The sequence below is a fragment of the Coregonus lavaretus genome (genome assembly GCF_964263955.1).
Source record: "Coregonus lavaretus genome assembly, chromosome: 23".
NCBI classification, from domain to species: Eukaryota; Metazoa; Chordata; class Actinopteri; order Salmoniformes; family Salmonidae; genus Coregonus; species Coregonus lavaretus.
In genome coordinates this window covers 14,112,211-14,125,153 of record NC_140010.1, presented here as the reverse complement: position 1 = coordinate 14,125,153, position 12,943 = coordinate 14,112,211, and the positions used below count along the sequence as shown (strand labels likewise).

At 45.3% G+C, this 12,943-nt stretch overlaps 1 protein-coding gene across 2 annotated transcripts in view; it reads right to left on the bottom strand.

Moving 5' to 3' along the window:
* Nucleotides 1-9,120: 9,120 nt before the first annotated feature.
* Nucleotides 9,121-12,943, bottom strand: part of LOC311098683 (protein Wnt-3a) — a gene marked incomplete at its 5' end in the record, with an annotated part of 114,594 nt that continues 110,771 nt past the window's right edge. For both annotated transcript variants that reach the window (XM_084139223.1, XM_084139222.1), the window contains 2 exons: nucleotides 9,121-11,142; nucleotides 11,305-11,570. In XM_084139223.1, the coding sequence (XP_083995349.1) occupies nucleotides 10,663-11,142; nucleotides 11,305-11,570 (746 nt within the window). In that variant the 3' untranslated portion in view covers nucleotides 9,121-10,662. The remainder of the gene's footprint in view (nucleotides 11,143-11,304; nucleotides 11,571-12,943) is intronic.

The window sequence follows — 12,943 nt, the reverse complement described above, 5'->3', positions numbered from 1 at the left end:
AGGACATAAAAAGAGGCAGAGGGCACTGATTGCAATTAGGGCCATTGTCTCCCATTTATATGGTTATTGGGTGGTGCCACTTGAGGGTCTAGCCGTGTCGAAGTTCTCACAGTCAGGATGCCAGCTCCCATAGCTGGAGCGGCAGTAGCCTCCTCTGGCAACTATCTGGTACATCTCACCTGGGTGACAATGCAGTTAGGTGGCTCTGGTGGAAGAGGAGGGAGGGAAGGGCCCAATTCCCCCCTCGGTGTTGCTGCAGGGGCTGAGTTTCTGGCCATCCTGTGATCTCTCTGTTGTTTGGTTGTTTCATGTTTTATACTGGGTGTTCTGGTCCTTTTCAGTCTGTGTGAAAAGTGGAAGAATCAAAGTTTGTGGAATGAGTAAGCTATACTGGTCTGGGCTGTCAGTAATCCACTCTAGCTGTAGCTGTAAGCCTGCTCTCATCTTGAGGGGGCACATACGAGTGAATGTTACAAGACAAACAACAACACTTCCTTTAATCTTCATCGTGAGAGAAAAAGTGTTTGCATGGCACAACTGCCGTCATTCCTTCATTAATTTATTGCTGGACCCCCAGGCCTACGAAGAAATTTAACAGTGAATGACAGCCTGCGATAACATTTGAGTTAGGAGAAAGACATGAATCCACATGAATAAGAACAGAATGAAATGGGTATCATAGTGACCTGGCTATATTCTATCCATTCCTCTCAGATGGGGGGGGGGGGTGTATCAAGGTATTCTCTGATAATGAGGTTAGATAGCACTGAGCCCTGGCCTCTGGTGGTGATATTGTTGTTGGTCTGAAAGAGTATCAGGTGGCCGGTTCAGGACTGAGGGGCTGAGCTAGAGCACTGGTGGGGTCTATTCATCAGATCACCCCCTCTAATCTATCTAACCCCAGATCAGCGCTCTCTCCTCCCAAAGCTCTCTCTCTCCCCCCCTCTCTCTCGCACTCTGCCCCCCCTCCCCCCTCCCTCCCTCCCAACATTTTCTGCTGTTATTGTTTCTTAAAGAGCTCAGCTGGCTTCTGGTGTGTCTGTCAAAATAATATAATTATTCCTGGAGGTTTGTGTGGCATTTTAAGCATTCTACTTTAATAATTAGTTTTGTGTCATCTATAGTCTCCCCATCAGCAGGAGATGACCATGGCTGATACAATGAGATTCAGGCGTATGAAAGGGCAGCTCAAGGGATTAGGTCCATTCAGTGTCAATTGTACTTTTGCCTGCCTGTTGAGATAGTTATTATGAAGGACTCACTGAGGCTGGCTGCATTTGTCTGTCCAGCCAGTCAATGCATTGATGCAGTGAGGCATCTTATCCATCTTATCCCCTTTACAAGTGAACATGTAGTTTGTCCGTTGGCATGCCAATAGGCAGTGTTGTGCAAAACCTTCAAGGGGTGGTTGGAGGGTGTGGGTAGACATGTCATGATGTCATCTCTATAGTCCTCCCTAATAGGCCTCAGGCAATGTTCTCCCTGTGACCAGATAAGGAACAGAGACGTTGAGCCCAACGTTCACATTAGTGTGTAAACTACAGACCTGGGTTCAAATGCATGTGTATTTCAGTATCTGGTATTTAAAATACTTTTTCTGTCTATTTTAGTATTTGACAGCATTTTCAAATACTTATTTTCAAATAATTTTTAAATACCTGGGTTAAATGCATGGGAGTGTATTTGAGTCAGTGTATTATTTTCAAATACATTAAAGTTTTCAACTACTTGTCTTTTCAAATAAAATATATCTGAATACTTACTTTGAATGTATGTGAAAGTAATTGGGATATTTGAAATAGTATTTCAACCCAGGTCTCGTAAACTACTAGGGTACTAAATTGTGTAGCGTTGTTGTTTAACAGGAGATAAAGGTTAACCATTTGCCATTTTCTATGGCCATCTCTCTCTCTCTCTGGTCAATTAGAACTGGCTTCTCCTAAAATGAAGCAATCTTCTCCTCTCTCCTCACTTTGGAATTTTTATTGTATCTCTATGCTCAATGCAGAAATATAGTGAATGAAAAAACTGTATTCTGGAGACCCGCCTAGTTGTTTTTGTAATGCCAGCTGCATCTATCCTCCACATGGTAACATGATTTTAGAACGAGAAAGAAAAGTGTGATCTCACCTGGAGAAGGTATGGAGTTTACGGGTCAGATTTTATTGATTTATTATCTGTTTTTAGGGTTGTCATCAGTCGAGCATAATTTCACCTCTACACGTGCTTAAGTCAACATAAAGTATCAGTCAAGACAAGCCAGGTTGTTGTTACGTACGTTAAGAGACGGGTCGGACCAAGGTGCAGCGTGAAAGGTTTACATGTTTATTTAACTAATAAACACACGACACAGTAAGCAAAATAACAAACTTAACCGTGACGGTCCAAAGGGCTAACACACAAGCCTAAACAGGAACACAACAAGATCCCACAACACAGGCAGGAAAACTGGCTGCCTAAGTATGATCCCCAATCAGAGACAACGAGCGACAGCTGCCTCTGATTGGGAACCACACCCGGCCAAACATAGAAATACAAACCTACAATATTCACACCCTGACCAAACTAGCTAGAGTTCTATAGGCCAGGGCGTGACAGTACCCCCCCAAAGGTGTGGACTCCGGCTCCTCGGTGGCGGCTCCGGCTCCGGAGTGGAGCTGCTGACCAGAGCTGGCTTGGGCACCGGTGGGGCGGACTGCTCTGGCTCCAGAGTGGAGCCACTGACCGGCCTGGCGACGCGCACCACTGGCTTGGTGCGAGGAGCAGGAACAAGCCAGGCCGGACTGGCGACGCGCACCACTGGCTTGGTGCGAGGAGCAGGAACAGGCCGGGCCGGACTGGGAACACGCACCACTGGCTTGGTGCGAGGAGCAGGAACAGGCCGGGCCGGACTGGGAACACGCACCACTGGCTTGGTGCGAGGAGCAGGAACAGGCCGGGCCGGACTGGGAACACGCACCACTGGCTTGGTGCGAGGAGCAGGAACAGGCCGGGCCGGACTGGGAACACGCACCACTGGCTTGGTGCGGGGAGCAGGTACGGGGGCGTACCAGACTGGGAACCGGCGCTGGAGGTCTATGACTGTCTCCGTCCTTTATACTCCGCGCCCCGTCCTCCTCCAGTGAGGACTCCTCCTTGAGCCCCCACAAGTGCAGTGGTCGGGGCTCCTCTCTGTCACTCCCCGACCACCCTTTTAGCCCCCCAAAAAATGTTTTATTGGGGCTGTCTCTCCTTCTCCACCCTGATCCCTTTCAGGGCCTCCATCTGCCTTGCCAGGTCCTCTCTTATCACCCACCAAGTCCATACTCTCTGCTCCTCCTGGGCACGCTGCTTGGTCCATTGGTGGGGGGATCTTCTGTCACGTACGTTAAGAGGCGGGTCGGACCAAGGTGCAGCGTGAAAGGCGTACATGTTTATTTAACTAACACACGACACAGTAACCAAAATAACAAACTTAACCGTGACGGTCCAAAGGGCTAACACACAAGCCTAAACAGGAACACAACAAGATCCCACAACACAGGCAGGAAAACTGGCTGCCTAAGTATGATCCCCAATCAGAGACAACGAGCGACAGCTGCCTCTGATTGGGAACCACACCTGGCCAAACATAGAAATACAAACCTAGAATATTCACACCCTGACCAAACTAGCTAGAGTTCTATAGGTCAGGGCGTTACAGTTGTTGTATTCTGGGGGAAGCATCAGGAATGGGGTGGTGACTGGACTACCTTCACTGTTCTTAACTGTAATGTAATTACCTGTATCTATAGTAAGGAAACATATGGATGGGTATATGGTTAGAACGACTTCATGATCTCTAGAACTACATTTTTTTGTGGTTGGTGAGAGGATGGTGACATGGAAGTTCCCCACATTATTCTGGATGGATGTTTGTATCCTATGAGACTATAGGCCTATAAAGAACAAATGCATTTAGCAGTGGAGGCTGCTGAGGGGAGGACGGCTCATAATAATGGCTGGAACGGAGCAAATGGAATGGCATCAAACCATGTGTTTGATGTATTTGATACCATTCCAATCCTTCCACTCCAGCCATTACCATGACCTGTCCTCCCCAATTAAGGTGCCACCAACCAACCTGATTTACAGTGCATTCGGAAATTATTCAGGAAATTATTCAGACCCCTTGACTTTTTCCACATTTTGTTACGTTACAGCCTTACTCTAAAATGGATTAAATAAAACATTTTCCCTCATCAATCTACACACAATACCCCATAATGACAAAGCGAATTATAATATTATAATATTTTGCAAATGTATTACAAATAAAAAAACTGAAATACCATAAGTATTCAGACCCTTTTCTATGAGACTCGAAATTGAGCTCAGGTGCATCCTGTTTCCATTGATCATCCTTGAGCTGTTTCTACAACTTGATTGGAGTCCACCTGTGGTAAATTCAATTGATTGGACATGATTTGGAAAGGCACACACCTGTCTATATAAGGTTCCACAGCTGACAGTGCATGTCAGAGCAAAAACCAAGCCATGAGGTCGATTAATTGTCCGTAGAGCTCAGAGACAGGATTGTGTCGAGGCACAGATCTGGGGAAGGGTACAAAAAATGTCTGCAGCATTGAAGGTCCTCAAGAACACAGTGGCCTCCATCATTCTTAAATGGAAGAAGTTTGGAACCAGCAAGACTCTTCCTAGAGCTGGCCGCCCGGCCAAACTGAACAATCGGAGGAGAAGGGCCTTGGTCAGGGAGGTGACCAAGAACCCGATGGTCACTCTGACAGCGCTCCAGAGTTCCTCTGTGGAGATGGGAGAACCTTCCAGAAGGACAACCATCTCTGAAGCACTCCACCAATCAGAACTTTATGGTTGAGTGGCCAGACGGAAGCCACTCCTCAGTAAAAGGCACATGATAGCCCGTTTGGAGTTTGCCAAAAGGCACCTAAAGGACTCTCAGATCATGACAAACAAGACTCTCTGGTCTGATGAAACCAAGATTGAACTCTTTGGCCTGAATGCCAAGCGTCACGTCTGGAGGAAACCTCGCACCATCCCTACGGTGAAGCATGGTGGTGGCAGCATCATGCTGTGGGGATGTTTTTCAGCGGCAGGGACTGGGAGACTAGTCAGGATCAAGGAAAAGATGAACGAAGCAAAGTACAGAGGGATCCTTGATGAAAACCTGATCCAGAGCGCTCCGGACCTCAGACTGGGGTGAAGGTTCACCTTCCAACAGGACAACAACCCTAAGCACACAGTCAAGACAACGCAGGAGTGGCTTTGGGACAAGTCTCTGAATGTCCTTGAGTGGCCCAACCAGAGCCTGGACTTGATCCCGATCGAACATCTCTGGAGAGACCTGAAAATAGCTGTGCAGCGACGCTCCCAATCCAACCTGACAGAGCTTGAGAGGATCTGCAGAGAAGAATGGGAGAAACTCCCCAAATACAAGTGTGCCAAGTTTGTAGCGTCATACCCAAGACTCAAGGCTGTAATCGCTGCCAAAGGTGCTTCAACAAAGTACTGAGTAAAGGGTCTGAAAACTTATGTAAGTGTGATATTTCATTTATTTATTTTTTTGCTAACATTTCAAAAAACCTGTTTTTTCTTTGTCATTATGGGGTATTGTGTGTAGATTGATGAGGGGGGGGAAACAATTTGATCCATTTTAAAATAAGGCTGTAACGTAACAAAATGTGGAAAAAGTCAAGGGGTCTGAATACTTTCCGATTGACTCCATGTTTGTAGTTTTTCATGTTGTTTTATTATGTTATTCTAAAGTTAACATCTATAAATCTATTACAGACAGTGTCCTGTGTACAGTCAGTGATAAAACAGACATTGAGGTAAAACTGTTACATTGCTAAAAGTAACAACACTGTCTCTGAAACTGAAATATATAATCTTACTAATATATAAATTTACAGTAAAATAAATAATCATTAAAAAAAACATCAGACTTTAGAAATACATAAACGCAAAAAACGAATTTGTACAAAACTTTGGATTTAAAGACCATAACAAAAAGTTTAGAACGTCAGCAAATTGTCTATACAGACAGACAGACAGACAGACAGACAGACAAAACATGAACTCAAATATAAATGCAGAAAAGCACAGCTTGTATTGAAAATGGTTGCTCAGTAGTTTATCATAGTCAAAAAGTAATCTCATGTGAAACATGATCGTGTCATTCTGGGCAGTCAATGTATGAGGAATGCATTTTAAGTCTATGGACATCTATGGAAGATTAACATGGTGAGAGCTACACATGCCTGACAGGAAAATACATAGTTTACTATTTAATCAACCATCAACCTTTACTATTTCCCAAGAGCTTCTGGAACCAGCAAAACTATTGCTGAAGTTCTTTGCTCCTTATGGAATTTACAACTCTTGATTCAAGGTTCAGTAGTCTCATTTTTGTTCTACAAAGGTATGAATATTATGTTGTATTTGATCTCACATATAACATAGGTGTACTGATATGCAGTAAGTGATATAGGTTTCAGATTAGTCCAAGCAATCAGTAGTTCATCTAAGCTGACGCTCTACATAACTTTGAATCCACAGTTGGACCAGTGAATACATGATTCCCCAACCGAAACACAGACTAGCAAACAATACTTATCAAAATATGTCTATTTGGTTAACATACATGTCTATCCAGTCTATATGCAAAATGAATTAGTAGAAAACTTCACATTTTTGTTCAAGCTACATCTAAACGCTGTCTTTCATAGAAAGAGGAATAACTAACATACAGAACATACATACATACACAATATATCAAAAATATGTGGACACCCCTTCAAATTAGTGGATTCAGCTATTTCAGCCACACCCGTTAGTGTGTATAAAATCGAGCACACAGCCATGCAATCTCCATAGACAAACATTGTAGTAGAATGTCCTTACTGAAGAATGTCCTTACTGAAGAGCTCAGTGACTTTCAACATGGCACCGTCATAGGACGCAACCTTTCCAACAAGTCTGTTCGGCAAATTTCTGCCCTGCTAGAGCTGCCCCGGTCAACTGTAAGTGCTGTTATTCTGAAGTGGAAACGTCTAGGAGCAACAACAGCTCAGCCACAAAGTGGTAGGCCACAAGCTCACAGAACGGGACCGCCGAGAGCTGAAGCACGTAATGCGTAAAAATCATCTGTCCTCAACACTCACTACCGAGTTCCAAACTGGCTCTGGAAGCAACGTCAGCACAAGAACTGTTCGTCTGGAGCTTCATGAAATGGGTTTCCATGGCTGAGCAGCCGCACACAAGCCTAAGATCACCATGCGCAATGCCAAGCGTCGGCTGGAGTGGTGTAAAGCTCGGTGCCATTGGACTGTGGAGCAGTGGAAACGCGTTCTCTGGAGGGATGAATCACGCTTCACCATCTGGCAGTCCGACGGACAAATCTGGGTTTGGCGGATGCTAGGAGAACGATACCTGCCCGAATGCATTGTGCCAACTGTAAAGTTAGGTGGAGGAGGGGCTGTTTTTCATGGTTCGGGCTAGGCCCCTTAGTTGCAGTGAAGGGAAATCTTAACACTACAGCATACAATTACATTCTAGATGATTCTGTGCTTCCAACTTTGTGGCAACAGTTTGGGGAAGGCCCTTTCCTGTTCCAGCATGACAATGCCCCCGTGAACAAAGTGAGGTCCATACAGAAATGGTTTGTTGAGATCGGTGTGGAAGAACTTGACTGCCCTGCACAGAGCCCTGACCTCAACCCCATCGAACACCTTTGGGATGAATTGGAACGCCGACCGCGAACCAGGCCTAATCGCCCAACATCAGTGCACTAATGTTCTTGTGGCTGAATGGAAGCAAGTCCCCGCAGCAATGTTCCAACATCTAGTGGATAGCCTTCCGAGAAGAGTGGAGGCTGTTATAGCAACATCTTTATTATATCTCTCAGATATAGGAGAGACACTTCAAAACAAACTTCCTTTAGACATTTTCTGGGGACTATCTGTTGTTCCATGTAGTGAATATAATGTGTTTGTATGGGCTAATAGCAGTAAGGCCAAATATACATTTTCATCAAATATTTTTTGATACTTCAAGGGGTCTTAAACTTCAAAATCAAAAGCTAAATGATCCTTGGTATGACCTTCTTAAAACAATTCCATTAGCTCAGTAGAACCCCCCTCCCCCGGCTTAGACAGGTCTTAGACTGTTTAGTGCCAAAAATAAGAGGTTAAATACATGTAAAAAATAAAATAACAAATGTTTCCTGATCTTTCTGATATCTCACAGATATACGAAAGACACTTCAGAACAAACTTCCTTTTGATATTTTCTGGGGACTATCTGTTGTTCCATGTATTGAATCTGTTATTCAACGCGTTTGTATGACCTAATAGCAGTAAGGTCAAAAATACCTTTTCATCAAATACTTATTTAATATATTTTTGGGATACTTCCTCTGTAGCTCAGCTGGTAGAGCATGGCGCTTGTAACGCCAAGGTAGAGGGTTCGATCCCCGGGACCACCCATACACAAAAAAATAAATAAATGTATGCACGCATGACTGTAAGTCGCTTTGGATAAAAGCGTCTGCTAAATGGCAATATTTATTTATTTCAAAATCAAAAGCTAAATGATCCTTGGTACAACCTTCTTAAAACAATTCCATATAGCCCCCTGGCTTAGACACGGCTTGGACTCTAAAGGGTTAATGCCCATGATTTTGAAATGAGATGTTTGACGAGCAGTTGTCCACATACTTTTGGTCATGTAGTGTACATACATACATGCATACATACATACATAAATACATACATACATGTATAATTAGCAGCATACAAAGGGGAAGTCTTGATAGTTTCAGTGATGCTGCTGTTTTTAAGGTTGGAGGGAAAAGAATACAGATGTAGGATCTTCATTTGAGCCAGTTTGTGAATTATTATGTGGATTATAATTAATGGACATTTTTGTAGGGGTTGATACATTTTTCGTATGGGAAAATCAAATTTCAAAGTGGAAATTCCAAACTTCAGAAGCCTTTTTAAACCTCAAATACACTACAAGTTTTAAATGTCTTGTATTGCAGGAAAGTTCTCCTGAAACAGGGTGATCAAATTAAGATCCTACATCTGTAGCCAGGAATCAGAATCAGATACACAGGTTTTGGTCATCGTTTTACAGCAACCGCAGCTGGGTTACCACTTAACATCAGATTGCTGTTCATGATATACTGTACAAAGGATACTCTGAGAAGCATTTCAGATTACAGTTAGTAATAACTTACAGATAGGAAACAGTAAGATAGCATACATGCATTCATGGGCATAATGAAAACAGAATGATCCTAGTGGGCATGTCCCTTTCACATACTTTCATTTTCAAACACTAAATAGCATGGGTTTGTCTGCACCGGCTCACGCGGTGATACACATACCGTGTTTTGCTGAACGGTTACTAACACTGATAAAAACGAGTAGAACAAGCTTCATTGTCTTCAACTAGACACAAGTGCTGAACTTTCAAACTCACTTTAGACTCTCTGACCACCTCATCCTCCTCCAGCTGAAAGTAATTTGTCTTTGGGCTAAACTTTGTTTTTATCATCGATTGTACTGTGGCCAAACCTATTGGCAACTTTCTTCAAAGAGCTTGCAGTTGTAGCAGGATTTCTGATGAGACATTGATAGAAGATTGTATAGGGATAAACGTCAATTCTTTTCAAACCTGTTTGGTTTGGTTGATTTGTGCTCGTGCTTTTTGAGATCAGAATAATCCTACTTCATACCAGAGATAAAAAATGACAGAGGATTTGAGAATACATGAACATAGAAATGTAAAAACTACATTCACTTAGGTGCAAGTGCATTCTAACCCCAACATTAGTAACAGGTTAACACTATATTTATCATAAAACAGTCGAAAAGTCAGTTAACACTTACATACTGCAAATGTCGAGTAGAATGTGTGCTTTTGAGTGCACCATAGTCATACAAAGTTGTGAACATAGCTCAGAAATTCTGTTCTTTTTTTGTAGATATATAAAACTCATAAGCACTTAATAAGAAATTAGTACCATGAAGGTGGAGAGCAGAGTACCACTTAATATTTAGAAAAATAGATTGTATGGTGTCCCAAAGGTTTAGACAGTGCTGTTCTGCTCTACCTGAAGGAGTCCACACAGAGTATACAGAGTTTTCACCAATATGGTGCTTGTCAACAGTACAGTTTATATAGCCATATACAATCTACAGTTCTCTTTTGTTGTGTCAGGAAGTAAACCAAGGCCTTGAAACACATTTCTGGAAGTCACTGGAAGTCACTCCTTGGCTACTCTCAGTCCACTCTGTAATGGTCTCCTCTTTTGCCTCTATCGATGAGATGGTAGTCATCAACATCATCATCAACATAACCATGTTGTTCTTCTGAATGGAGCCTCCATGAGTCCACCTCTGTATTCTAGAACTACCTCATAATTCTAAGAGAGGCTGACTCCACAGCATCACATGACAGGCGGCCATCTTGGTTTCCTATTAGGTGATTGTACTGTAGCTGAATCCACAGACAAGTAAACTAATGCTTGATCAAAGTCCAATCAAAGCCTCTCAAGGTCTCTGAGCCTGGCTCTTACATTAGCTTCTATTTTTATACGTTGAAGTGTTTTTAAAATAATTTTGGTGAGGTGCAGAAAGAGCAATGCCAAAGGCCTATCTATTTGCAGGTGTGAACATCGTAGACTCGAACACACTCTTGGCAGCTGACATAGCAGCACCAGTGGAAGATACAGTGACACTTCTCCTTCCGTTTCTCCGTCCGGGTGTTGTGTCCCCGGCCGCAGCACAGCAGGTCGCAACCGTCGATGCCGTGCGACGTCAGGTTACAGGCGCGGTCGCGCGTCCCGAAAGAGCCTGTCTCCAGGTTGGGCTCGCAGAAGTTGGGCGAGCTCTCGTAGTAGACCAGGTCTCGCTCTGTGGGCAGTTTGAAGAAGGTGAACTTGGGTCTCAAAGTCTCCACCCAGCCACGGGACTCCTTGTGCTTCTCCACCACCATCTCTGAAGCGCTGTCGTACTTGTCCTTCATGTAGTCTCCGATAACTCTGAAGTCAGGCTGGGACCACCAGCACGTCTTCACCTCACAGCTGCCTGACAAGCCGTGGCACTTACACTTCAGGAACATGTTGTCGTTCAGAGACTGAGGGAGAGACAGACGGGACAACACAGGGGTGCAATTAGTTTAATGAATGTCAAAGTAATACCATATTACTAAGTCTTAATAACACTTGGTGATCTTTATGAATGTTTAATCCATAAGGCTGAAATGATCAGTGATGCAGAGAGAGAGAAGACGTCTCACTGTTCGTCCCGCCTCGTTGTTTTGGCGGTTCATGGCAGAGCGAGCATCGGGGCGGTTCTCACGGGCGTCTGCAAACTCCCGGGACACCATGCTGCCGAAATCCACGTCCTCGCTGCAGCCACCCCACTTCCAGCCCTCGCCAGGCGGGCCCTTGTGGCGTGTGTCACAACCACAGATGGTGGCCGAGCCCTCCGCGCAGGACCGCGTCACCGCGAACGCCACCCCCGCTGAGGCAATGGCATGAACGAATGCTGACTCACGCGTGGCTGTAAAGAGAAGAAGAGGGAGAGGTAGATGTAAGATTGATATATCTATCGTAGAGGGATGGGTGCATTCTTACAGGTGTGTGACACTCTGGCTCTATGGACGTTTATATTGAGCCAGGGTTGTTCATTTTCATGTGTTTGGGTGTATTTCATTTGGTGGTGTTGGGGATGGGTGAGTTTCATTTTGTTTGTGTCATGTGGTGATTGGTCGATGACTCCCAATCGGAGGTAACGAGTGTCAGCTGTCGGCTCGTTATCTCTGATTGGGAGCCATATATATTCTGTATGTTTTCTCCTTTGTGTGGTGGGTTATTGTTTCTTTGTTGCTGTTAGTCGTATTTCAGTTTAGAACTTCACGTATCGTCATTATTTGTTTTCTTCGTGGTTGCTTTAAGTTAATAAAGTCATCATGTTCACTCGCAACGCTGCGCATTGGTCTCCTCCTTCAGACGATCGTGACAGAATAACCCACCACAAGAGGACCAAGCGGCGTAACAAGCGGCAACAGGACCTACCTACGCAGGATTTATGGAAGCCTCCTAAGGACTTTTGGACATGGGAGGAGATTCGGGCTGGAAAGGGTCCTTGGGCACAACCGGAGGAATATCACCGCCCTCGTGAAGAGCTGGAGGCAGCTGCAGCCGAGAGGAGGTGGTATGAGGAGGAATATCACCGCCCTCGTGAAGAGCTGGAGGCAGCTGCAGCCGAGAGGAGGTGGTATGAAGAGGAAGCGCGGAGTCGAGGCTGGAAGCCCGTGGTTACTCCCCAAAAAATTTTTTGGGGGGGGCACATGGCTTGGGCGCCTGGGCAGCAGGAGGCTGCCACAGGTAGAGCTGGAGAGAAGGCTATCGGATTACGGGAGCCATTGGCGAGTAGAGGGAGGGAAGTTGTTGTGGCACGGCATGAGAGACTGAAGTGTGTTCCCAGTCTGGTCCGGTCCGTTCTTGATCCCCAGTTAAGGCCAGTGGTGGGTGTTCCCGGTACGGACCGGTCTGTTCCTACTCCACGCACCAGGTCCACGATGTGCGTCGCCAGCCCGGCCCGGCCTGTTCCGGCCACTCGCACCAGGGATAAGGTGCGCGTCGCCAGCCCAGCCCGGCCTGTTCCTGCTCCACGCACGAATCCTACGGGGTGCGTCACCAGTCGGCCAGAGTCTGCCGTCTGCCCAACGGCGCCTGAACTGGCCGTCTGCCCAACGGCGCCTGAACTGCCTGTCGGCCCTATGGCGTCTGAACTGCCCGTCTGTCAAGCGCTGCATAAGCCGCCCGTCTGTACTGAGCCTGCAAAGCCGCCCGTCTGCCATGAGCCTTCAGAGCCGTCCGCCAGATCGGAGCCGCTAGTGCCTTCCGCCAGACAGGAGCCGCTAGAGCCTT